This window comes from Coturnix japonica, chromosome 9, assembly GCF_054131305.1.
Source record: "Coturnix japonica strain WE chromosome 9, WE-NBRP24, whole genome shotgun sequence".
Classification (NCBI taxonomy): Eukaryota; Metazoa; Chordata; class Aves; order Galliformes; family Phasianidae; genus Coturnix; species Coturnix japonica.
In genome coordinates, this window is record NC_140671.1 from 9,824,649 (window position 1) to 9,851,427 (window position 26,779).

The window sequence follows — 26,779 nt, forward strand, 5'->3', positions numbered from 1 at the left end:
CACGCATTGTGTGCAGTGTGGCAACGGGAACGGTTTCATTCCTTCCTTTTAGCACCCAGCCACAGGTCCTGGCTGATCAAACCAGAGCAGAGCCAGCCCGGAGCGGAGCACGGTACTCATGTCCATCATCAGCATCATGCTCCCTCCTGCCCTGAGTGGTACGCTTGGATCCGGGGCATCTATCAATGGGAGATTGCAGACAGACAGGCTGAGCACCATGGAGCATTGCTGAGTGCTGAGGTCCTGAGCAGCCTCTGAGCCACCCCGCTGTGCTCTGCATTGCCCCAGTCCGCTGTCCCTGTCCAGCCTGGCACCCAAGCCTTGTCTGCAGCCCCACATCACAACTCCATGTGGTGAAACCCCAGCACCAGGCTGCGGTCAGAGCTGTTCACACCTCCACCAGAGGTGTGAGATGGGGCGGCAAGGTGCCAGCCCCACGGGTGCACCCCGTGAATAGGGGCAGACTGCAGGTGCCATGCCAACCCCAGGCTCCAGAGCTGGCACTGATGCTGCCAACAGCCTCTATTGGCTGAATATTGATTTCGGAGGCTGATTGCAGTTTAATGAATACGGAGCAAGAGAGATGCAGACCTGGGTGACTTAATGATGTGCTTCCATAAGAAGCTCTGCATGATGCCCCATGCACCCTGCTCACCCCATGCATGGGATGGACCTATGAGGACTCCCTCGAGGAACTGAATCGAAGAACAAAACCATCGTCCAGCTGGCATCATTTCCTCCCTCCAGCCTGGCACGCCCCACTCATTGGTCCCCCAGTCATCTCTTCACTTCTCTCTTTCTTTCCGTTGGGTCTGGGTGCCTCCTTCGGAGGTGGTGGCTAATCATTGCACTTAAAAAGGCACTGCTTCCCCATTGCTGGCCAGTAAGGAAGTCGCTCGCGCGCCCTGCAGCACCGCTCGGCGGCACCCGGACATGCGGCACAACGCGCGGCCCCTGGGCGTGCTGGCAGGTAGGTGCTCACCAGCGTCCCACAACTGGCTCACACCTCCATCCATGGATGCTCCCCAAGACCCTGGGTGTGCAGTTGGGGCCCCCACCCCCAGAAGATGGGGTGCTGGGAGGGTGTGGGTGAGGGGATGTGGTTTGGGGTTGGTTTGGGAGCGCGGTGGCTGCGGGTGGAGGAGGGATGGGGTCTCTGTGCTTTGCAGACGTGTTCCCCAAGCCCAAACCCAGCTCGGTAGGGCCGGGTGTTGCTCTGGCTCTGACCCCACGTGGATGTGGGTGACAGCAGGGATGAGCCAGCCCGGAGCCTAAGGGGCAGCCGCAGGGTTGTCAATGCCTGCTGGCCCCACGTTGGCCTGTGATGGCAGGGAGCTGCTTGGGCAGCCTCCAACCTGAGCAGTTCTATGACTCTATGATTCTATGAGCTGTGTGTGCTTCTCTGTGTCTTGGGGGTACCTCCCTCCTCCTCTTCCTCTCCCCCTGCTATTCCTCCTACTCCTCATGCCAAAGACTCTGCCAGGTCCCAGCAGTTAGACTTAGGGACAGGGATGGCTTTGTCCCCACAGCAGGGTCAGGACCTCACCACTGCACCTGGCACTCATGGTCCTTCCCTCTGGGCCCAGCACCAGTGTTTGGGCTGATGGGATCTCTGTTCCCATTGAGGATGCTCCCAGCTCTCCCTGCAACATCTCCGTGCTGTCAGTGCCACCCATCCTCATGTCCCCTCACCCCGTGGTGCTTTATCTCCATATCCCCACCATCTCCCTCCTCTTCCTCCCCAGCCGTGGCCAAGGGACTCCTCCTGCTCTGGGCCGTGCCCACACGCAGCACTCAGCCCCCATCCCCGCAGCAGACCCAGGCCTTGGTGCGGCACATGGCCGAGGACGCGCAGGAGCTCTTCCAACTCTACGTGAGTGCCATCCCCCCAGTAACCCCATCCCCCCAGTAACCCCATCCCCCCAGTAACCCCATCCCCCCAGTAACCCCATCCCCCCAGTAACCCCATTCCCCTCAGTAACCCCATTGCCTTTCCGGCGTGCAGGAGCAGGAGCAGCACTTGGCCCACAACTTGTGCCGGGCCAACATCTCCCTGGAGTGGCTGCGGGGGACTCTGGGGCCACGGCAGAAGGATCTGCGAGCTCTGCACAGCGCCATGACCCGCATGGAGAAGGAGCTGCAGGACATCACCCGGCATCAAAGCGACCTCCATCCACCCGATGCCGCCATCCTGCGCCGCCTCGGCAGCGCCCACATGAAGGTGCGCGGGCTGCTGACCCACCTGCAGGACACCATGGAGGCTCGTGGCATCATCCCCTCCACCATCCCCCTGTCCCGGCGGCTGGCGGCCAGCAGTGTGTTCCAGCAGAAGCTGGAGGGCTGCCGTGTGCTCTGGAACTACGCCCGCTTCATGGCCAAGCTCAGCGCACAGATAGAGGCCAGCAGCACGCGGGCACGGCGTGAGGAGAGGGGACGGCGGAGGGGCAGGCGGCGGGGATGGAGGACAAGCAGACCCTAAAGGAAACCTCTACTTGGACATAGAGCTGTGCCCGGTGCTGGCACCGGGGTCACTGTGGGTTGGTGACAGCCCGCCCTGCCGGATTTTCCAGTGATTCAATGGGTCCAGTGACATGGCCTGACTAAGGGGCCCAACACCCGCACACAGCACAGCATTGGCTGCGAGTGCCACCCATCTGCCCCCTGCAACCCCCACTGCCATCTCAGGGTGGTTGGTGACCCTGGAGCTCAGAGCCCCTACGAGCTTGGTGTCCTTCCCCTCCTCATGTCCTTCCCATCATCTTGGTGTCCTCCCCATCTTGGTGTCGTTCCCCTCCTGGTGTCCCCACTCACCTGGTGTCTCTGTGAGCTTGGGGTCCCTATTATCATTGGGTCCCTTCAAGCTTGGTGTCCTTGCAAGCTTTGAGTCCCCACTCCCTTGGTGTCCCTTCACGTTCAGTGTCCCCACTCAATTGGTGACTGCACTCACTTGACACCCCTACAAGCTTGGGGTCCCTACTAATTAGTGAGTGGTGGCCCCACACACTTGACATCCCCACCCGATGTCTCCACCCAGCACACTGAGCTCACCTCTGTGCTTTCCTCCTCACCCCTGCTCACTCTCTGTCCTCATTGTCCCTGTGCCCACCCATCCCCTCCTCACCCCACACCCCCAGTTGCCCCCCGTTGTTTTTCACAGCCCTGTGCTCTGGCAGTGATCACTGACCCCCCCATAACTTATACATGACAGTGGCACCTGTATTTATTGAAGCCATCACATTAATTTAATGCATCCCCACACTGGGGACGAGTATTTAAGTTTACACTTTTAATATATAAATGGATATCTATTTTTGTTATATATATATTTTTAATTATTATTGTATCATGTTAAAGTGTAAATGTGATAATATTTTATTTATGAACCCAAACATGGTTTTGTACTGGCAGAAGGGCACTGACCCTTTATTTTTCTATGGCAGCAGATGGAAATAAAGTCTTGACCTCGGCCTGTGGGCCGATGCTCCTGTCCAGGTGTGTCCAAATGGCTGCCTGTGGGATTCAGGCAACCCCCAACTCATCCTGTGATTCCCTGGGGGCTTACTGGGGGTCTGGAGCAAGCAGGGATCTGCCCACACATGGGGGTGGGATGGAAGATACAGTGAAAACTAAATGAATTTGGGAACTGATCAGTAAGAACCTGAATGGAAAGTGAGGTTGGGAGGAGATGGAGGGAAATGGAGCTGGCACAGCACAGCGTGGTAGGTGTCCTGGAGTGGGATGGGGTGTGCAATGTGTGGCTTGGGATGTGGCACAGCAGTGGGGCCCTTGGGATGGTGTGGGATGGCAGCATTGGGTGGCACCTGGCACAGAGTGGGGTGTGGAGTGGCACAGAATGGTGTGGGCTGGGAGGACGTCACGGTGTGCCATGGCACAGGGTGGGAAGGGGCACATCATGGCATGGCATGAGGCGCACGGTGGGACGTGACAATGTGGGATGTGACATGTCAGCAGGAACAGGAGGGGACGTGACATCAGGTACGTGATGAACATGGCACGTGGCAATGGGATGTGGCACATGGCACATGGCACAAGGTGGATGTGGCACATGGAGCATGGGATGTGGTTCATGGCACATGGCACAAGGTGGATGTGGCACACAACATGGCACAGTGTACGGCTGCACTGCCTGGCCCTGGCACTGCACCCGGCCTGGCATTGAGCACCACTTGTCACACGGCCCTATGCCAAGCGTCACCGTGCCACACAGCCCCATAGCAGCCTGGGGACATGGTGGGGGCCCACTGCCACCAAGCACTGTCCCTGCTGAGTCAAATATCCTAAGACCTGGTCATGTGGCACCACGGAGTCACTCGTTCCTCACCGTGTGCCCGGCTGTGCCGGTGGCACTGACTCAGTTGCAGGCAGCATCGCCACTGGGACGGACACCGCTGCCATTTGGGGACCCTTCGGGAACGATGTCACCATGAAGCAGCCCGAGCTGGCCCTGCCTGTCACCTCCTGCCAGCTGCCGTACCCTGCTGAGCCACCTCAGGAGGAGGCAGCTTGGAGGGGCTCCGAGGGCACAGGTGGGTGATAGTATCCTCTGAGAACAGGGACACCTGTGGGTCCCAGTGTAGGGGAAGTGGGAGCCCCTCTGTGCTCAGGGGAGCAGGATCCGGCCCCAGGATTTGGGAAATGAGGGAATAAACTTAAGAATCAGCTCCAAGCAGAAATTAAGGATCTGCAAATGCTCGTACACCTGGGGCTGAAGATGGGGTGGTGTGTGGGATGGTGGCATGCCAGCAGCCCCAGTGTCCCCAGCATCCCTACCCCCTCAGTGCCATGAAGCTCCAGGCGCCCCTCTTGCATGGGGCTCGGGGAGGACACCCTGCAGTGGGGACAGGCCTTGCTTCCTGCTTCCTGAGCTGTCCCCAAGGCCATGGGGGCCATCAGCCTGCTGGGTGCCTGGCTTTGGGGTGATGCCAGAGGGATGGCACTAGTGAGATGGCACCCATAGGGTGACACTGGTGGGATGCAGGGCTTTGGCCGTGCAAAAATCACCCCGTGAGTCAAGGGGGAATTCGCCCCATGCCGTTATTCAGCCCGGGCTTCCCCAGCACGGGGCAGCCACCTTACTCACACCTTACTCAACCCAGCACTCTGCACTGGCTGGACATGGGGGGCTGCTGGTGGCTGTGTGTCCCCTGCTGGGGACAGCATGGGACAGGGGGTTAGGGACCCCAATGCCTTGGGTGGGATGGGGATGGGGATGGGATGGGATGGGGATGGAGGGCTGTTGATTGGTGGGAGGATCTGGAGATGAGCATTGGGCAGAAATGGGTGAGAAGGGGCTGCTCGTGTCCCCTCGTCCCCATGTCCGCATGTCCCCACGTCCCCGTTGCCGTGTCCCTGCGGCGGTGACAGCCGCGGACGGCAGAGAGCAGTGTTCAGCAGGGCAGAGCAGCCCGCGGCTCTGCTGCCAAACCCAACCCCGAACCAAACCCGCGGCCCCGGACGTGTTCTCCCCCAGCCCCGATCCGCTGCTCGCAGCCCCGCAGCACCCAGACTCATTTAGGGGCCAAACCGCCCCAAAAAAACCCATCCGGCGCGTGGGAGCGAGGCCTGCCGGCCGCGGCCGAGATGCCGATAGCGTTGTGTCACCGCCTGCACCGAGCGCGTTCCTATTCCCTCTTTTGGGCTTTTTCCGAGTGCATCATCCCCGGGGCAGGTGGGCGTCTGCGGGGACCCCCGATCCCATCATCCCCTCCAGGCTGCGGCCGTCGGGGCCGCCGCTGCTAAATAAACTAGTGGGGAAGTGCCATCCCCTGGACGGCATTGGAGATCTGTCCCGCGTAGGGTTGGTTTCCTCTGGGATAACCTATGGGGTAAGCTATGTAATACATCGTACGTGAGCAAAAAGAAGATTTCAGCCCGGCTCCCCACTCCCAGGCACGTCCCATTTTTGCACGTGGGTCATTTCCCCGATTTCCTCTCTTTTTGGCCGTGGAACTGAGGGCTGATTCAGGAGCGGGGGCTGTGGGGTTCGCACGCTGCGGGGCTGGACCTGGCTGCAGGTGAATCAGCTCCAGCGCTGCATCCTGCACAGAAAGCCGGGGAATGGGCAGGAAGTGGCCGCAGAGGGGCTTGCGACACCCCCACCCCCGGGCTGCCCCAGAGCTGCTGATGGAGAAACACCCGTTTCCCAGGTGATTGAGTGACCCCGATAATTAAGTATGAGTTTATACGTGAGGTTGGGCACATGAGCCTCACTCCCCACCCCGCGCAGTTCCCGTTATCCCCGTCCCGTTGGCATCTCTTTGCCTTTTCCCAGTAAAACCAAACTGGGCTCAATTGGGATTCCATTGGCTCGGCACTTATCCCCATTCCTTACCCCTGGGCTGACTGTGTTCCCAATGTCAGTGACAGCAGACCCAGCCCCATGGCAGTGCCAGGTGTCTCTGTGCACAGCAGCACCCTGGGGACAGAAACACCCTGGGGACAGCAGGACGGATGGATGCAATGGGTGGCACTGCAGAGGGTCCCACCCAACCGTACTGTCCCCACATCCCCCCTGTTGGTGCCACCATTCCTTGACTGTCCCCCTGGTGGGATGCAAGTAAGGCACAGGGTCACTAAACCTGATCAAATGTTTCAGGAAGAACAACATACAGAGTAGAGAGGGAGGCAAAGGGCAGCGCCTTCAACCTGCTGCCAGCCCAGAGCGGGGAGAGGGATGGGGATGGGGAGTCCCTGCTGGTGTCACACCAACATGGGTGGCACTTGGACATGGGGCACACGTGAGTGGTGCTCAGATATGTGGCACAGGGGCATGGATGGCACATGGACATGAGTGGCACAGGGACATGGATGAGCTGCTGTGCTGCTCCCCCAAAAGAGAGTGGCAGGGATGCCAGGGGGCACAAGCAACCCCCCGACACAGCCACATCCGGGGGTCCCCTGCCCATCTCCCTGCACTGAAAAATAGAGGGGGGGGGGGGGGGGGGAAGAGAGAGGGAAGATAAAAAATATATATATTTAATGTTCTTTACAATTTCTTTCTGTTTTAATTTCCTCTGGCCACCCCACGGGGAAACACCGTCCAGGGAGGGGGGGTGGTGGGGGGTGAAAGTGCTGCCGGAGCTGTGAGTCATGGCAGCACCGCGTCGGGGCGAGCGCGGCCGTGCCCCCATGTGTCCCACGTGTGTTACCACCCCCCCCCCCCCCCCGGTCCCCCCAAACCCCACAGCCCTCCCCTCACCCCCCCACCCCCCCCTTTCCCAGCCACGTGCGAGAAAAAAAAAGCTACAAAAAGGAAACCCCACGATCCTGGTGACATCAACTTTATCAGAAGTTTATTTCTAAGAATCATTCACCATTTCCAAGCCCTTTACTTCCTGATTTACAGTTTCAATAGAAGTAATGATAGTGTTTCTCCCTCTCTCCCCCCCCATCCCCCCCCCCCCACCTCGCCCCCCCCTTCCTCCCCTTTCTTACAACACAAGCACACTGCAGGACCGGTATATAAACCCAGAGAAGTCCCCCAGTATGAACATGAATTTCTGAAACCCCGCACACGCCGCCCGTCTGCTCTCGGCTCTCCGGGACGGCGCTCACCATGAGGCTCATCCCCGCAGGTAACAAATCACAGCCCCCCACTCCCTCCCACCCACACTCCCTCCCCCCCCCTCCCCTCACACCCCCCTCCCTCCCTCCGACCCAGCTGAGCATCGCTGGGAGCTGGCAGCCCCGCTGCCGTCCTGGCGCTCCTCCTCACCCAACATCTGGCCGCTTATATAACTGACTCCCCAAACACTTCCCAAAGCGCCGGGGTGGGGTTGGGTTGGGTTGGGTTGGGGGGGTGAAGGGGGAAGAAGGGGGGGGGGGAATGTTGGTTTTTGGGTTTTTCTTTTTTTTTTTTTGGGTTGTATTTTTTTCTTGGCTTTTCCTTCTTGCTTAACTTGGGAGAGCCGGGGAGGGCTGGGGGAGCGCTGCCAAAGTGGCCGTCCCTGTCCACACGTGCGCCCGGCCTCGCTCTGCTCGGCTGCGGAACGGGCGCACGGAGGGGAATGGGAGCGCAGGGGGCATCGCGGAGCGGCCAGGTGAGTGCTGTCCGAGGGCTTCAGCTGGGACAGGGCAAAGGAAGGCGTCGCTGCTTTACCTGGGACCTGCGGCGGTGCGGAGCTTCCTACAAGTGTGGGCAGCTGGGTGTGAGCAGCAGCTCCGGGGACTTTGCTCCAGGGCTCCACGTGCTCTCGATCTTTAGGGCGCGGGTTGGCGAGCGGGGACTCCCCATTCCGACCCCCTATTCCCACCCCTGTGAGCCGCTGTCAGTGACAGCGAGCTTGGAAAGGGGGATGGCAATGAGGACACCCATGTGGGGCGGCCTCCCAGCTGACACCGACATGGGGGGACGCAGCTCCCCGTTGTCACCCCTGTTGGGACGCGGTGACCCGGCGCTCACCCGTGCCATGATCTCCCGTCCGGTGCCTCCAGCAGCAGTTGCTCCCGCTCTGCAGATGGAGAAACTGAGGCAGCTCTGTGGCCTCAGGGCAGGTTTCCTTGTGGGCGCCCCTGCTGAGTCAGTAGGGCCGGGGTGGGGCCTGGCTCCTGCTGCGCCCGGCCGGGATAACGGGGAGGAAATCACTTGTGCATATTTGATTACAACCCGCAGGTCACCAGCGGGGCCGCTGCCTGTGAAATGTGGCAATGCCACCGGGTGCCCCGCGGGGACGGGAGGAGGGGGAGCCCCAGCCGGGGGGCAGGTGAGGGGCACGGGGCTGGGGGGGATGCGTGGGGCTGCAGGGGGGACGTGTGGTCTCACCGACGTCGGTTTGTCCCCACCAGGTGTCGTGCCCTTCGTGGCCCTGCTGCTGCTGCAGAGGAGGCCGGTGGCCGGGCGGGCGCTGCTGGGGACGGGCTCTACGTGTCCCACCAACGGGCTGTGCCGGGCCAATGTCCAGGAGCAGACCCGCAGGCAGGTTGCACTGCTCAACGCCACTGCACAGGACCTCTTCAGCCTCTATGTAAGCGACACCAGGGTGGTGGCACGGGGTGGCCACGGTGGGGACATGGGGCGGTGTGTTGGGGACATGGAGTGGCCGTGATGGGGATGTGGGTCAGTGCGGTGGGGACCAGGATGGCCACAGAGGGACGGGGTGTGACACTTGCTGTCCCCACAGCTGAAGTGCCAGGGAGAGCCGTTCAGCAGCGAGAGCGACCGCCTCTGCAGCCCCAGCGGGATCTTCTTCCCTCCCTTCCACGTCAACCGGACCACCGAGAGGAAGGAAGTGATGGTGGCCATGTACAAGCTCTTTGCCTTCCTCAACGCCTCTCTTGGGAACATCACCCGCGACCAGGAGGAGCTCAACCCCACGGCCAAGGAGCTCCTCGACCGCCTCCACAACACCACCAAGACCACGCGGGGCCTCATCTCCAACCTCACCTGCCTGCTCTGCAAGCACTACAACATCTTCCAGGTGGATGTGAGCTATGGGGAGAGCAGCAAGGGCAAGAGCGCCTTCAAGAAGAAGCAGCAGGGCTGCCAGGTGCTCAGGAAGTACGTGCAGGTCATCGCCCAGGCTGCTCGTGTCCTCCTACCTCACCTCAGCCCCGCGTGAGCCCCGGCCCCTGTGCCCTGCTGCAACCGGGACAGCAGACATCTCCTTGCATCCATCTCAATGATGGGCACGGCGAGGCCTCACCACCTCCTCACCTCTCGCCATCCTATTTATTACCTCCTGCTGATGCTGCACCGGACCCGGGCCAACCCATGCTTTAATTTATTTTCCTGTTCAGGAGAGGACATAGGCATGAGGTTCTGTCCCCCGCACCCTGGAGCCCCACGGGGATGCTCAGCCCCACAGCTTGGGGCTCATCACAGACATTGTGACAAACCAGGAGGAGGCGACCCGCTCCCAACGGATGCCCTCCAGCATCCAACAAAAGGGATTTTCCCCTTTTGGATGCACTTGCACCCACCACATCCAGCAGTAACGCTGGGGACGCGCTCCCACAATGCGCTGTGGGGCCGGCACCCCTACAGTGGGGCTGAACTGGGGGTGTGGGGTGGCCAGGGCTGGGTCCCGCCACCCAATGGGGACAGGGATGTGATGCCAGGGAGCACCCATGGATGTTCGCACTGCCCGCTGGCACAGACGGGGTCTTGGCCAACATGGGGACATGGGGCCAAGCCAGGGGCGGTGGCAGGAGGCGCTGGCTCGTCCCTGGTGCCGGGGTGGGGGCCGGGGGTATTTATAGACTCGGACCTGGTGTTTAATAATATTATTAATAATAATAATAATAATTAATAAGATTTTTGGTAATATATATATATAGAATTCTATTTAAATATTTATTTTTTTATACTTCTTTCCTCCCAGTTGTTTTGTTGTGTTTTTTTTTAATAAACCAAGAGAAAGTGACCTTCTCTGGCTCCTCTTTGCTCTGATGTTCCCTCCAGATGCCCCCGGGGCCACCCCAAAGACCTTCGAGCATCACCGAGAATTGGGGATCGCCGCCCCCTGCCCCTGCTCCCGTTTCCCTCCCCACTTCCTATGAGATGGCTGCTGCTGCTTGGCCATCCCACGGCAAAGAGATTGACCCCAAGGGATGCTGAAATTGCCTCCCAGACTCTAGGCTGCCCTGGGAGAGGCTCTGAAAAGCTCCAATCCGGCCAAGACCACCTAAGGATGCAGCCGCGCTCCGGCCCTTGCTGTCTCGCATGGGGCCGCACCGGTTAACAAGGGGCTGATTATACGGGAGACGTTGGAGCGGGATGATGAAATTTTCCTCCTCCTCCGGAGCCCTCGGGCCACCCGCCAAACCTCCCAGGCATGAGACAGGGAGCGGATGAGCTAAGATCCTGTGTGCTCATCTCGTGTCTCGGAGGAGCCCCGACAAAAAATAATCAGAGAAATGGGAAAGATTCCCTCCCCCCTATAAAAATGGAGCCCTCTTCGCTTTGCCCTCATGGGGCGTTCTGCTCTGGGGAGGGGTTGAGCCCCACAGCTGTGCCAACAACCCCCTTGTGCAGCAGATGTTTCCCTGGGTGTGGTGTTCTGATATCCATCACCCCGTTATGCCATCGGGGATCGGACCTGGGTGTCCCTTGGGCACCCCAATGTTATCACCCAGAGACGATCACAGCTTTCCCATGGGATGGTCCCCCATCAGGAAGCAGCTGTTGAACCCCAAAGATGGGAATGAGGTGGGAGAAACTGAGGCTGGGGACATCCTGATGACAAGTGGGTCAGCACATCGCCATGGCTTCTGCCCCCAGCTCAGGGTATGGCCACCCCATCCCCACAGTGAGCATCTGGGTTGAGTGCTGTCACCTGGGCTGCCCCACATTCACTGCTCACCCTCACTGGGGACCAACAGGTGCCAGGGTGTCACCATGTCCCTGCCTGTCCCCATGTGCCCCGTGCTTGGGGCCGGGTACTGGGACGCTCCACGCACCAGGGCTGAGAGGGGAGCGGTGCACATCTGGATTTCTCACGCTTGTGTTCAACGTCCCTCCTCAACCAGATGGCAAAAATAAATAAATAGAATAAATCAGAGCCTCCTGACACAAATTGGGAACTCACGCCCGGGTTCTGTGTTTCATGAGTCTCCCTGGAAGGCAGTCAAAGGCAGGGAGGACAATGGGTTCACTTCTCCCCGGTGTCGGGTCATTCCCAGTTAAGGCTCATTAGCGGCAGGCGGGGATTAACTCTTCCTTCCCTGGAAAAGCGGATACCTCTGGAGTGCAGGACAGCCCCAGGGCTGCCAAAACCTGGATCCCTCACCTCCCTGCGGGGCTGTGAGGCCCCCAGCCTGTGCCATCTCCCCACTGACCCCTGCCACCGCCCCACAGCCATCCCCAGCCACAGGCAGTTGGATGGGGCTGACATCAGCCCACACTGATCCCACCCTGCAGCCAGACCCGCATGCACTGGGGCAAACCATCACATAGAGACCCCATTAGCGGTTCCCCTTTGGACCCGGGAGCAGAGGAAATATTTTGGCTGTGGGGAACGCCAAGGGAAGGGGAGCTTTGGGAGCACGGTGCCTTCGCCCCGGTAACGGAGTGCTCTGACCGGCCACGCTCCATCCCCGAGCCGCTGCCTTGGGGAGCGCGGTACGTGAGGATCCGCTGCTGCCCGCAGTGAAGTCAGAGCTGCTGCCTGGGTGTGCCGGGCTGACCTCAGCCCTTGGCCCCGCGGCACGCATCATGTGCTCGCTCACGCCCCGCATAACCCGGCCGGACGGGTCCGCATGCTGCCCCAGGTCCACCGGCCAGACCAGACCTGCAGGTGCAGCCCCGTGTTCTGCAAGCACCACAAGAGCCTGCGCTGCATCCACGGGCCGGGAGCATCCCGAGGTGTGTGAGCACATGGCTGCACCTTGGGTACCACTCCTGCATCACAACTGGGCGCTGCCCATCCATCCATCACCCTACTGCCCGCTGGAACCCATTGACCTCCATGGCTGAGGTGTCCCTGAGGGTTGTTCTTTGGGAAATGGGCTCTGTTTGGAGGCTCACATGGCCCTCAGCATGCTCAGCCTCTATACAGGATGCCAGCCCGCTCCCCATGCAGGGGAACATTGTGTCCGTGGGGCCGGCCAGAGGCGCTTTCTCAGCGTCCCCAGCTGGCCGCCGTCCCGAGCACAGCAAGAGGAGCCGAGCCCATCTGAAATGCATTCGTCCCTGGGCACTGTGTCTGCAAGAGCAGATGCTCCCGCGGGCCCCACGACCACATCAGAGCGCGGCAGCGCGGGAACCGCACGCTCACATGGGAAGAAGTGTCCTCATGCCCCCAACGGCCCAACTCCTAATTGAAGACCAACCGTAACCAATCAACGAGACAATGGGCTGGAGGCGAGACGAGTGCAGTGTCCTTCACAGGGACCGGCTCCTCCGTGCCCTGCAGGGATCTGGCACAGAGGGGAGGGTGGGGGCCGGATCTGGACCCCCTCGGATGTCACAGTGCCATGTTTTCCCATTGGCAGCTTAGCTGGGCAAGTGCTCAGCAGTGTTGTGCTGCAGGGGTGCTCGGTGCTCTTGGCATCCCAACCCTTCTCTTTCCATCCTATTGGCAGTGACCCCAGTATGCTGCTGCCTCCCCTCGCTGTAGAGCTGAAGCTCTTTGGGGTGTGCCAGTTTTGGGTGCCCCAAACAATGTAATGCCAGCCTGGCTGCATGGGAAGGCCTCACCAAGAAAAGGGTTCGGTGCATGGGACCAAATGGACGGGGACCCTACAGAGATGGCATGGAAGGCCCACAGGTGCCCACAGCCCCATGCCCATCCCACCATGGGGTGCAATGCTGGGAGCCAGCACTGCGAGCTGCGTGTTGGCACTGCTCAGCAGGATGAGCCCGTGTCTGCTTTTTCCCATTGAGACAAAGAGGAGAAGTCAGAAAATTAGTGGAGGAGGCGGAGATGCCCAAAGACATCGAGATAATGGAAAGCAGAGATTGCTTTCTGCGTCCAAAGGGATGGCAGAACCGCACTGATTAAGAGCAAATGCTGCAGCACTTCCACCTGCTCCTCATGCTGCCTGAGCAGTGGGGGGAGAGAGGATGCTCAAAGCCCAAATGAGGGGTGCTTGGCACTACAGCACCTATAGCAGCACCTATAGCAGCACCTACAGCATCACAGGCTCTGGCTGCCTCTGGGCCAGTTTTCAGGGCTCAGCTAACATGTTGATTTATTGCAGCGAAGCAAAAACATGCCCAGTGCTCCCAGATGTGGTCATGCTCCCTTCTCCCCTGTGGCTGCTGCTTTCAGTCTCATTCCCCAAGCAAACAAAGCACGTGTGTCTACCAGCTGACCCCAGACCCAGGGTTGTGCTTCCTCCTGGTCAGGTACTGCCAAGCCCTGGGCTCTGCTCCTTATGCCTGTGGGATTCTCTTGGTGCTCATCTTCCCCTGGGGTTCAGTGTGGCTGGGGGGCTGGAGCAGGAAGGTGCCTCAAGGACTGGCCCTGGGGACAAAGTGATGACCCCCATCCTGGTCTATCTCTGACACAGGGTTCAAGCTTCCACACCTCAGACAGGGGGGAACAGCTTGGATCCTGGTGCTGGTGGGTGGGTAGAGCAGTGTGGGCCCAGAAGTGATGAGGAGCTGTGACCCTGGGAGCATCCTAAACCATGTTCCCAATGACACGTGCAATCACTTCCCTGCTGCCATCCCTCCCATGACCATTCCCATGCCTGCTCCAATGTCCACTTCCATCTCATTCCCCATCCCAGTTGCTATCCCTGCTCTCATCCCAGTTCCCATCCCACTTCCCATAGCCTCTCCCACCCCTGCTCCCATCCCCATTCCCATCCCAGTTCCCATCCCCATTCCCGTCCCTGCTGCCATCCCTCCCATGCCCATTCCCATACCTGCTCCATTGCCCACTCCCATCTCATTCCCCATCCCAGTTGCTATCCCTGCTCTCATCCCAGTTCCCATCCCACTTCCCATAGCCTCTCCCACCCCTGCTCCCATCCCCATTCCCATCCCAGTTCCCATCCCTGCTCCCATCCCTCTGCCTGTGCAGCTCTATGGGGCCAGGCCCACATCCATGCCCCACACCGTGTGTTGTGCTTCTGTCTCCATGTGTGGATGGAGGTGTGTGTGTGCTGTGCATCCCTCCGGGCGTGCAGGGGTGTCTGCTCTTGGCAGAGGAGATCCGGGCTGGGAGCCCTGCAGCTGTTCTGAGCCCGGCTGCAGCCAGACAGCCACCGCAGCGCTGGTGACTGCGTGCGCCCGCTCCCCTCAGGCCCTTCCGAATCGCTCCGTCACATGTGCTGAAACAAAAGGGAATGAAGGGCTGTGCTGACAGCAACATCAACATGTCATCATAAAGAAGTGGGCACCCCCCGGGCGCTGGGATTGGCCCTGCTGGAGATGGAGCTCAGTGTGGATCTGGGTGCGCTGCGCCGGGGGGGTGTGGGTAGGTTCCAATGCAGGGATGGCCGTGCTGCATTTCTCATGGAAACTTGTGCAGGACCTTGCCAGCTCCCAGGATTTTTCCCTTGTCTTTGCCCAGATTGTCTCCAGCATCCCTGATTCCCTCCAGCTGCCGGCACGTGGGGAGCAGAGCTGCTGGCGCGTCACTGGGAGCCGCTGCCAAATCCAGGCTGGTGGCATTGGGGACAGCACGGTGCATGGGGCTGAGCTGGGTGGGAGCAAGCGGGATGGTGCTGGGGGGCTCGGAGTACATGGGGCTGTGTCACCAAAGCCCTGACCCAGACAGAGCAGTGCGGTGCCTCGAGCAGACACAGAAGGGATGGATAAGGCTGGGGAGCGTCAGACAGCAGAGTGGCTTCACGGGGCTGAATCCCTTCCGGAGACAGATTTCCTTGGCTCCCATACAGCAGTGTCCGAGCTACTGTGGGAAAGCACCGAGCACTGCTCAGCTCTGCTTGTGCTGCGGCGTCACAGGGCTCGTGGAGAGCTGAAAAACATCGTTTCATCACCACGGGGGACGAAGGAGCCAGCTGGGCAGCGTGCTCGGGCAGGGCAGTTCCCTAGAAATACCCAAATTTCTCCAAAAAACAACCAGAGGTGGTAATGCTCCCACCCTGCCCTCCCTGCACACACAGCCGGGCGGCTGCTTTCATCCAAACCGAGGCTCCAAAATCCCCCTTCTCTCCAAGTGCAACCTTTGCATTCACTCATTTGGGGATGGTGGATGGGGGGCCCCAAAGCTGCCCACAGGGACCACTGGTGGGGGTGGCCCAAAGCACTCACTCATATTGGGGACCACTGATGGGATCTTCCCATGGCACCACCACTGACAGGGGTGTCCCAAAACACTCATTCATTTGGGGGATGATTGATGGGTGTCCCCAGGCACCCCACATGGACCACTGGTGGGGTAGCCCTGCAGCATTCCTTCATTCTGGGACCATTGACAGAGACGTCCCAAAGCATTGGGGCCATTAACAGGGCTGTCCCCAAGCACCCCATGGGGATAATTGATGGGGATTCCCCAGGCACCTAATGGGGACAGCTGACAGAGGTGTCCCAAAGCACCCCAAGGTGCGCTGCAATGGATGTGGTACAAATGCACTGCGGCTTCCCTTCCTGGGAGCTGAAGGGGAAGGATAGACCATCACTTGCAGCTCAACACCACTTCTGCTGCTCTAAAGCCATCTCCAAAGCATGGTGGCAGTGGGCAGGCAGTGGAACTGCATCTCAGCCCTAGGATCCAGCGCCTGCAGTGGATACAGCCCTGGCAATATGTGGCTGCTGTATGCTCTGCCATGGCACATCCAGCAGAGCACAACACTTGGGACTAAGCAAAAAGCCAGACCCAGAACCTTGCTTCCTTCTCCTCACCGGGTGAGCCAGGCCAAGAGGCTGCTTGGTACTGCCCAAACCGACTGGATGGGAAGGGCAAAGGAGGTTCTTCCTTCCGACTGCGGATGGGAGAGCACTGGGAAACCGAGCTCCTTGGGCACGAGGCAAGGGGAAATCCTGTGTCCTCCTCCCCTGTGCCAAGCTCCGGGTGCGTCTGTGGGTAACCTGTCTGGTAGGAAAGCCTGAGGACACACATCCTGGGGAAAGCACCGTCTGTGAGCGTGCCCCCACAGCCAACCATTGCCACATCCCATTCCTCTTCCCCAGGTGAGTCCCAGAGCTCCCAGCGGGCGCCTTCACTCTTCTCAGGAATTGCTCTTACTCAGAAACACACAGGATCCTTCCAGCACCATGCCAAGCAGAGGGGCAGCTGCCGAGTCTTGCTCCCTTCCTCCCAGCCCATGCAGGTGGGATGGTGCCGTCACACATTTTCACCTTAGAAAACAAGGCAATAAGCACCAAAAAATCCAGCAGAGAGTCCAGACTGGTCTGGGTGGGCCCCACCAGGCTCTGAAGTTCCTCCAACTTATGGGCTTCCCAATGGCTCCGTCCCATGGATGAAGCCCACATGCTGTCCCCAGGCCATGCCCATGGAGAATACCATGAGGTCTGTAGGAATCAGCTCTAACCCTGCGATCACCTGACACAAAGGAAGAGGCTCGGTTCATCCCGAGGCTGCAGAAGCACTGAGGACAGCACATTTCTCATCCTTGCTGCACCAGCACGCGGTGGTTGAATCTTTTTTTAAGATCAAAGGAGTGCAGGAAGTGCCAGATCAGACCTACAGCCCGCTGGGCACTAACCAGCACCAGATGCTCCAAAGGAGATGTAAAGCCACCATGCTGCACGGACAGAAAATGATCTGCCTGTGCAGAGCTCTCAGCATCCCATACAGGGCACAGCATTAAAAGTCCCTGGGTCTCTGCTCTGAATCACACTGGCAAAGGGGCTGAGCTCTCTTCAGTGACCAGATGGGGAGCTGAGGGGTGCTGCCCTTCAGCTGGAGCCCTCCAGCATCTCAAACTGGGGCAGAATTTCCATCAGGTTTCCAGCACTTGGGTGAAACATCCTCCTCCAGGGACACTGATAGCAATAGGACAAGGGAGAATCATGGAAACATCAAGGTTGGAAAAGACCTCTAAGATCATCAAGTCTAACTGCCAACCCATCCCCAAGTGCAAGATAGGGCACTGGGTCTTGTTAGACTTCATCCCATTGGCCTCAGCGTGTCCTCATCCCCCTGTAAGGCCTTCCTGCCCTCAGGCAGGTCGGCACATCCCCCATCTCATCTGTAGGCTTACTGAGGTTGCCCTCGATCCCCTCATCCAGATCATCAACAGAGATATTAAACCGGGCTGGCCCCAAACATGGAAACCCATGTTTAAACCCCATCTTTAAATTAATAAAGGAGATGTAGGTGAGACGTGGGGAGGAACGTTGCTTTGCTGGGCTCCTGCAGGATCCTGGATGAAGAGAGGAAATTCCTAACAGAGCAAAGTGTGTGCAATAGTAGAAACTCCAGATAAGCGCCTGATGACTGCACCTCGAGGGGCCACCTCACAGCGGTGTGACCTCAGGAGAGTCACTTCCAGAAGCAATTAAGATTTCACCCTCCTGGCAGTAGGAAATCATGATGCTCGACCTCCTTCGCAGAATCCTTTGGATGACACACATCCCGAGGGGTTAATAAAATTGAGGGCGGAAAGCGGGGGAATGGCTGCTTTGCAAGACAGCAAAAACCCAACAGCCGCCCACTGCATTGTCTTTGGGATGCAGGACCCCCAGTACCCCAAAAAGCTGAGTGACCCCATAGGCACCCAATGGGCACCCCAAAGGGCACCCCGTGGGCACTCCGGCATTGAGCCACGGGTTTTCACCCCACAGCAGTGATTGCAGCCCTTGAGTCATGAGCGGTGCTGAGTGCTTCCTTTGTGCAGCATGGAAGGATGCCCGGGCTGAGCCATCCCAGCCGCGCATCAGGCCCTTTCTTCACACAGCTTCTTACACAGCACGCTCTGTTGCTGGGCTATAGGGAATTTTTGTGCCGGGTCTTTTGACGTGAACCCTTTGAGAAAGAAAATCCTGACTCATGGAGCCGTGACGTTGAATATAGTGCTGTGTAAGGCCTGACACAACTGGATACTTGGCAGTGGGCCGCCCCGAGTCCAGCCAGCGGAATATAGGCATTTTGAGACCTGAATATATCTTCTTTTGTACCTTCAAGCGGAGGGAAGCCTTAGCAATGTCTTAGTAACAAGGGTCACCCAAGTACAGTGTCTCCCACTGGAGAGTTAAATAAGAGGAATGAAAAAATAATGGTTTTCGCTCTTCCTTTGCAGTGGCCAAATATGCTGATTCCCTTCTGGAATGAGCAGCTGCCAATTTCAGAGCAGAAGATCTCTTGTAGCCAAGTAACTCGGATCTTGAGCACTGTAAAACAGCCTGGGAAAAGGAAAGCAGGCCAGCCAATCCACTGCGATGGCTGCAGCCAGTCGGTAATGGTGCTCCCAGCACGGCGATTTGCACGCAAGCTGACGTCTCTTTGAAAGCAGAAAATGGGCACATCTGTGTCAGATCCGTGTCCATGCCTGGCCCTGCTCTGCACGGAGCTCTGCAAAGCCCCACGGGCTGCCTGTGTGTCACCTCCAGCTCCCGAGCTTCTCCAAAGTTGATGTGCCATTGGGTGCTCCCATTTGGGCCCACCCAAAGGGCGCAGAGATGCTGAATGTATCTGCTTTATGGCTGGTTTGCTACTTCTGCTTTTTTTTTTTTTTTCCTTTTTTTGGCTCTTTCTGCCCCTCCAAAGCCCAGGTTAAGCTCTGAGCTCAATACATCGAAAATAAAATAAGAAGGAAATGTCATCAGGCCGACCCAATTCTTTCCCTTTTTACCTCAGCATAATTCCACTGCATCGGCAGGGAAGCCAGGTAACAGCCAGATGACCGCAAGCCAAAGGAAATGCTTGGCTGCTGGAGGCAGCAAGGCTTTGTCCAGCCGCCGCGCTTACCCATACCTTCCTCATGTCTGGAGCCTGCACTGATTCACTGCCATGGAAGGACCCCGAGGAAGTTTGGGGTTTCCCTTGTGTGGCCTCCTGCCCACTGCAGGCTGCTCTGCAGGCAGCTCAGTGCCCAGATGAGCTCCTCGTCAGAACCCAGACAAGGTCCACTCCCTGTCCCACGGCCCTGAGATGCTATTCATCATTCCCCTGGCTCCATCGGCTCATTGACTCCATAGGAAGCAGACGGAGTGGGCTGGAATCAAACCCAGCCAGCCAGCGATAGACTGAAGTCATCTTAAGCTGCCAGTTCTACTCCTGCCAAAGGGGACCACCAAAGCCCCTCTGATTCCTAGTTTTGTGGCCCCAAAGCAATACTGGGTACCCCCACTGCATGACATCCAGGCTGGTACAATGTGGGGGAAGACCGGGCTGGATTGACCAGAGCAGCAGGGAGAAACATCCCATTTATTATTTCTTTTTCAGGTGCAAGCAGAGCTCCTTGACTTTGTCAAGACTGATTCTGATTGAAACTATACCGCATTATGCTGTTTTATGAATGCTGTGAAGGTCTCTATGGACATCCAACAGTATCAAAGCTCTGTGATGGCAGCTTCTGCAAGGGCTCACAAGATGGTGTTCCTTCTGCCATGGGCAGCACTCCTTAGAGGAGGGAAGAGAGGAAGAGATCTGTGTACCAAGCCCCTGAATCACCAAACAACAGTATCATTGCAGTTGGAAGGGATCTTTAAAGGCCATCTAGTCCAACTCTCCTGCAACCAAGTGGGAGACTTACAGCTCAATCAGGTGCTCAGAAATGCCCCCCTCTGTGGCATGCAGGAAGCTCTCCCTAGTCCCAGTGCTGTGCCCTACCCATGGGGACATGCAGTTTCAGCATCCTCGTTCAACTGAACTGGTAAGAAGATGTCTTTACAGACAAAAAGCAACTGTCCCCTGATGGCTTCCCAGCCTGCATGCCACCTGCTTGGGTTGACATTCAATTCATGGTTCTGAGGCTGGCAAAGGTTTGGGTAGAGCTCAGCCAACTCCAAATGCCACGCTGTTTTCAGGACACATCACGTTCCTGTGTTTTAGACAGCCTTACCCACTGTTGATGGGAAAAAAAAAAGAAAAGGTTGGTTTGTGACTCAAGGCCAATTTGCTGCACAAAGAACTCGGTTTCCTGTTATCACTCCTAGACTTTCATCAGAATAAACATCCCCTCACTGCACGTCCTGTGAAGAAATACAAGTACCATGAACAGAATATATCACGGCATGCCCATAAAAGCAACCAGCATTCTGTACGTGCCCACACTGCTCCCACAGGTAAGTGATTCCCTAAAGCCAGGGAAGGACCTGGGGCTTTCCTGTAAACAGCAGCAACCCAAAACTTCCTGAAGGATGCTTGGGGTTAGGTCTGCAAGACAGATCCCCTCCTTAACATGTGCTGAACTGAGTTAAATCCACTCTCTAATGGACAAGACAATATCCAGAGGTTGGGCATGGAGTCTCGAGCCGTTGCAGAACAGCTCTGGCCAAGGGGCATGGTGGTACCACTGCTCTGCCCAACCAGACATCACCGAGACAGTGTTGAATCAGCGGATGTTTTACACCTGGGGGTGCCTTAATTGCTGTTTTTCTAGCCTATACATGACAAATCTCACTGCAAAGTATTTCGAACACGTCACAAGAAGGCCGATCGATTCCGTGCTGGAACAGTAGGTCATTGATGTGCAGGGAAATGCCATAGGAGCACATCTGGCACACGGATACCCAGGGTGGTGTTTCCTATGGAAAACTCCTACGAAGCTTTGGAGTCTCAGTCTCTGTGTAAAGGAAGGATACTCGTGCCAGCCTGCCTGAAATTAGCCTTGGAAGCTGCCTACAGAAAGTGTGCCAGCTCAGATGCAAATCCCTCTTACTTACCTCGTGATGACAACAAAAGCCAGATGCAATTTTACTCATCCATTAACAAAAAAGACTTTGCCCAGCACCACACGTGGGTGGGATTCCATTGGGGTGACATGATGCTGCTGGCACAAAGATCTTGGCCCCCAAGAATGGCAGCTCTGTGGCATGACAAATGCAAGCACTCGGCTCCGGCAGCCACGACTACATACTTTACCTGCTGACTAAAGAGGAAAAATGCAGAAAGCCTGAAAATTAAAGTCCCAGCCAAGAGAGGATAACCTGAAGGAACAGTTCTTCAGATAAAGGTTCATTATTAGAACGGGACTTGTGAAATACACCAGCTGGTTTCCAATCCCATTTATAGCAGGGAAAGTTGAGATATTTCATGGGTACAGAAATCCAGCGGGGAAAAAATGATGGCCCATCATTGGGCAGTGTTGGACAGCATATGACTTCTGCACTGTGGGTACCACTGTGGGCAGAGGCTCCTCTGTGCTCCATTGAAATCAATGTCAAAGCTCCCAACTCTCACACTTTTTAGAAGTGTGAAAGTGCCTTCGTTTCTCCTACTCGTGTGTCATGTTTCATTTCTTCTTTCTGCGCTCCTTCCAAATCTGAAACTCAGATGAGCTGATTTCCTAGATCTCAGGCAGCACTGGAAATCCCAAAAGAATCCTCAGCTTTCACGTTAAAAACCAAGCTGCCACCTGTCCCCACGATCACTTTGTGGCACCACAGGTTGGGGTTATTTTCTCGTTGCGGCCAATATATTTAAGGATGTGGTTGAGACAACGCTGAACATTTTCCGTTTGACTTCAGTTTGACTTTCAATTTGAAACAGAGATACCACTCTTCTTGTTAAACGCTATCCCAGAAAGAGGGAACGATTTTTAGAAGCACCGCCAACCTGTTTGCAGCTCAGCAGGTGTCAGGATACCCACACCGCGTCTGCCAAAAGGCCTGTGGTCACCAGGGACAAGAAGGGCTCCCCCTTCTTCACCGATTTTCTGAAAACCCTACAAAACAATCACTTTCCCCTCATGGAACGTTCCCAATATTCTGGGTTTTAAAACGGCTTGTCATCTTAATTGCTGTTTGTATCTCTGGCAGATCAAAAGGGAGGATGTTCTGTGATTCTTTGTATTACTCATTGTTATATTAACACAAAGATCACATATTCATTTATTTTGCTTTAAGAGGTAACAGTCTCCTTTCACTGCACGCACATAATTACTGTAAGCATTCAGGGGACTTGCCAAATGATGCACTGGGGTGGGGGGGGGAAGGAGGAGAATCTTTGAAGAAAATTGTTCAAACGTAATTTAGTTCACTAATTGGCAAGGGACCGTTACTAACGAATTGCTTCTGTTTTATGTCAGGAGTGAATCAGGTTGACGATGTGTAACATACATTAAGTCAGTTAATGAGTATTAACTAGAAATGCGCCTGAAATACAAGAAAGAGGTGGTTTTTGTTGTGTTTTTTTTTACCTTTAGCTGGCCGAGCAGAATCACCAACAAATAAAAGGATACGTGTAAGTGGCTCAGATGATTCCAATCTGCAGTGGAAAGACTTTTCTTAGAATCTGATGGTAACCACAAGCTTGTGGGAAAGAAAAATCAGACGCTTACTGTGGCAGTTCATCACAAGTTACTTTATTTCTAACCAAGCCTGAAATGAAAACGACTAGAAGTCATTACCGTAAAATAGCTGATTACAAGGCAGGGTGTACTGAGACAGTGAGCCTCTGGCCATGGCTACAAGCAGGGCAGCACACTCGACTAAGCAGTGGATTTACTTGTGGTGTCTGTGCACTCACTCTCGCTGTGTGGTAACATGAGACAGCCTCCTTCACTTTCATTGTGGGACAGGACACTTTGCGTTCTCCGGTGTGCACAAGGCAGGCTGACAGGCTTCCCTCTAGTAGCCATAACCACAGGCTTGTTTGTCTTTCTCCTGTACGCACAATACAACAACATAAGGAGGCTCTGGGGGCAGGCAGGAGCCAGCAGGCTGAAGAAAACACAGAACCACAACCTCCAGGAGCAGCAGGGCACAGCTTTCAGGTCAAGGCAGGTCCTGAGCCGTAGCCGTGCTCAAAGAACGCAGGCCTCCCATGGATGTGCAGGCGTGAGTGTAAATATCATTACAAAATCTGGGCAGAAGGAAGCTTTCTGGTTTGCTCTGGCATGTGAACAAACTGGCTTATTAGGCCACAGGTGCAAATGTGGGGACGTGGGACTGAAAGTGAGGATAAAATGGAGAACTCTCATGTTCTACAAGTTTTGTGAAACCTGCCAGACGCTGCTGCAGGCTGAGGGGCTGCCAGCAGTCTGTCTGCCCAAGGAAGGACAGGGGAGGCATTAGAATTAGGATTGCAGTGCTTTATTCAGCCACCTGGAGGAGGTCAGTTGAACATTTAGAGGTGTACACCCACCCAGTCAGTCAGCTCCTTCAGGTGCCTGGCCTGAGAAGCCTGCATCTGGCTTCATGTACCTGCCAAGCAATCCTTTCTCCTTTCTGCGGAGCTGACATACGCCACCAAAGGAATACCCTATATCCCAAACCACCGCTGCCCTTCAAGCCCCATCCTGAAATATCTCTGCTGAGTATCAGAAATGCCAGGACTGATGCTACATTACCAAGGACACTACTCTGTTGCATTCTAGTGCTTTTTTATTTCTCCCTCCCTGTAAGACCAGCTTTGTGTTGGGAAGCCGGTGTTCTAAATTCCCTTCTTTGGTATTTCAAATTTCATTATGTCTTATGTATAAAGTAACGCAGGGTTTGTTCTCTGGATATCTTTTTAAAAATGCTTAAGACTAATTCAGATCATTTTGCCCCACTCCAATAATAACCATTAGGCTTTTGCACCTCTCCAGTAATAACTTGGCAGAGCCAGGCAATCTATATGCCAGAAAACACAGCACCTTCACTCCAAAGGACACAGAAATTCTTTCTTTTACTGCTGCTGTTCTCTTTACCTATATTTACCATCAAGAGGTATCTTTATAAAAGTTAGGTCTGAAACATGGTGTATTTCAACACAAGCTGTATTGGGTAACTACACCTCTTGGTACGAAGTGGATTGCTGCTTCAGAAGTAAGTTGATATTATAGCCATAGCAACGCTACTTGCAGAGGCAGAAGAAAAAAACAAAACCATTCAGCAGCAACAGCAGAAAATGTGCATAGATTACTTTATCACTGCATTCAATACAGATAAAAAGCCTTCTCTGAAAAAAATAAACTAAAATCTACGCTCCGGAAAGGGTAGATAGAACGAAGCACAATCTAATGAATCATGAAACTTGTTTGTTGCCATTGATATCTCAGAGAGTTCATCCTGAAACAGTGCTGTTGATATTGATAATATATTGGCAAAGGAGAGCCCGGCCAGAGAGGAGCAAATTTATCCTGTGGGTAAGGAGGGAGACAAGCAGAAAGAAGCACACAGACACTGTCCCCATGGGATCATCAATCCTCAACTCTGAAACGTGAAACAAGTGCTGCTGGCCTACAGTCATGACAGCTGTGGTGCCTACTGCCTCTTTGCAATCCGAACTTTGTACAAGACAAAGTATGCAGAAATATACGTGGTATGTGGAGAGTTAAATATGAGGAGAGAATTAAGGTCTTTACCAGTCAGATGACAACACAAACTCGCACCTTCTAAAATGCATTGTGTGGCAGAACAAATATCATTTCCTGCCTTCCAGAAGCAGCTTCTCTGGTTCACTGACCTTCCTTTTCTTCTTGGGTCCTATTACCTCTTCCTGGCTAAACGCAAGGTTCAGGCAGCTTATCTGTAAGAACCATCAGAAGCAGTGATCATTCTCACGGTACAGGCTCCTGCTAGACAAGTCATGAAACACAAGTTCCAAATCTACAATGTGTTTTCCTGGATCCTCTTGGGTTTATTCAGCATGATCTTCTTCTCCAGTAAAAGCCATTAGGCAAGGAATCAAAAACTGGAACACTCACTGGAGCTGAGATGCTAAGGTTTGTGAAAGCAACAGGTTCAGCCCCACAGCCTAAAGACAGTAAGAGGAGCAAGGAGATCTTTGAGAAATACAATAGCTCACAGGGCAGAAGCCTTCTTCACCAACATGGGATAATAATAGAGAATGACAGAATGGTTTGTGTTGGAAGGGATCCCAAAAATCACTAAGTTCCAAGCCCCTTGTCACAGGCAGGGCCACCAACCCCCAGATCTGGCACTAGACCAGGCTGCTCAGGGCTCCATCCAACCTGATCTTGAACACCTCCAGGGATCCACAGCCTCCCTGGGTATCCTGTGCCAGCATCTCACCGCTCTATCTGTGAAGAACATCCCCCTGACATCCAACCTAAACCTTCCTTCTTTCCTTGAGCTTAAAACCTTTGCCCCTTGCCCTATTGCTACCTACCCTTCTAAGAAGTTGATTCCCCTCCTGTTCATAATCCCATTGAAGAGAGGCACATGGGTCACATTTGCAATGACTGGAAACATCCTTTCAGGATGAGACATACAGTACCTCTATCTGTACACCACAGAATTTCAGTGTGAGCTGATCAGTTTCTGAGTCCAAAGACTAATTGTGAGTTTGTGAAACACAACTAAGCAAAGCAATCTCTGTTTCAGGGGGCATCACTTCCCCCTAGGAAGACACAAACCCCCCTCAAAAATATCCAGAGGCCTACAGAGCAAAAGGTTAAAAAGCACTAAATAATATATATGCTAGAATATAAGTGGATGAATGGTACAGGCAATTCAGACAGATCGCAGACAGATGAATGTCCAGAACGACAGCTGAAGTGTTGGCTGTGCCATGTAAATAACAAACTCACTTGTTCTTGTTATCACAGGACATATTTGCATCTCTATAATAATAATAACATGGAGCTGCAGAGAGCAGCATGTGTTGCTGCCCACCCAGAAGGGACAAAGCACAGAGTCTGGCAATGTGACCTATCTTGCTCCCACTGGAACTGAACTGAAGGGACACACCATAGCACAGTCTTCAGCTTTGCCTCCAAAAGAAAACTCATCTGGATGAAAGTAAGGTGAATGGAGAGGGAAAATAGTGCTAAATGAGTTGGTAATTCAAAATATGAGCTGGTTTTGCTAAAAATCAGGAGGAACTCTGTGCCTGAAGCAGGATAAGCACAAGGAGTTAATAAAGAGCTATTCCAGAACACATCCTGGAGAGAAGCACAAGGTCTCCAGATTACAAAATGTGGTCATTACAGAATTCCCCACCCACGTCATCAAGGCTCTCTTTCTATCTGACCTTGGTATGAGGCTTTGGTAATCTCTACGTAGCAATGGTCTTCCTAATGTGTGAAATAACTCTGATTGTGGATTAGCAGCAAAACCGCCTCAGTTTGCCTCTCTATCATGTTTCAAATTGTTTTTCTTCCCCTCTTTCCTCCTCTTCATTATGAGCAACACGATGTTGGCTAATGCAGAAATTACAACTTCCTTTCCGTGCAAACAGAAAAAAACAGAACCTGCCAAAATGGGAGAGACAGGTTTTCCTTCAGTCTGACAAAACTTCAGTGCTGTCCATGGTGTATTTGCTTGAGGAAC

At 55.2% G+C, this 26,779-nt stretch overlaps 3 protein-coding genes and 1 long non-coding RNA gene across 11 annotated transcripts in view; 2 read left to right on the forward strand and 2 right to left on the reverse strand.

Annotated features, from left to right (window-relative positions):
- Positions 1-758: 758 nt before the first annotated feature.
- LOC146759684 (uncharacterized) lies at positions 759-2,625 on the forward strand. 2 transcript variants are annotated; one of them, XM_085509539.1, is made up of 3 exons: positions 759-970; positions 1,746-1,873; positions 2,006-2,625. In XM_085509539.1, exons 1-3 carry the CDS (start codon positions 934-936, stop codon positions 2,477-2,479), a joined length of 639 nt encoding a protein of 212 aa, XP_085365665.1. In that variant the 5' UTR covers positions 759-933; the 3' UTR covers positions 2,480-2,625. The 2 variants fall into 2 exon arrangements, with proteins under 2 accessions (XP_085365665.1, XP_085365664.1); XM_085509538.1 differs by lacking the exon at positions 759-970 and having other exon boundaries at positions 1,403-1,873.
- A 4,845-nt stretch (positions 2,626-7,470) lies between these two features.
- Positions 7,471-10,382, forward strand: LIF (LIF interleukin 6 family cytokine). Its single transcript, XM_085509540.1, has 3 exons — positions 7,471-7,595; positions 8,806-8,984; positions 9,141-10,382. Exons 1-3 carry the CDS (start codon positions 7,577-7,579, stop codon positions 9,576-9,578), a joined length of 636 nt encoding a protein of 211 aa, XP_085365666.1. The 5' UTR covers positions 7,471-7,576; the 3' UTR covers positions 9,579-10,382.
- Positions 7,862-8,549, reverse strand: LOC146759685 (uncharacterized). Its single transcript, XR_014931973.1, has 2 exons — positions 8,423-8,549; positions 7,862-8,146 (listed from the first exon to the last, which is right to left on the reverse strand). It is a non-coding gene; the product is annotated as an uncharacterized LOC146759685 (long non-coding RNA).
- A 12,459-nt stretch (positions 10,383-22,841) lies between the features above and the next one.
- The window catches only part of HORMAD2 (HORMA domain containing 2), a 33,219-nt gene continuing 29,281 nt past the window's right edge, over positions 22,842-26,779 (reverse strand). For 3 of the 7 annotated variants that reach the window (XM_015877996.3, XM_085508749.1, XM_085508743.1), the window contains 2 exons: positions 24,877-25,013; positions 22,842-23,164 (listed from right to left, as the gene is read on the reverse strand). In XM_015877996.3, coding sequence (XP_015733482.2) covers positions 24,909-25,013 — 105 coding nt within the window. In that variant the 3' untranslated portion in view covers positions 22,842-23,164; positions 24,877-24,908. Of the gene's footprint in view, positions 25,242-26,779 lie in introns of all 7 variants that reach the window. The other 4 variants (XM_085508740.1, XM_085508741.1, XM_032447891.2 and 1 more) reach the window with 4 other exon arrangements.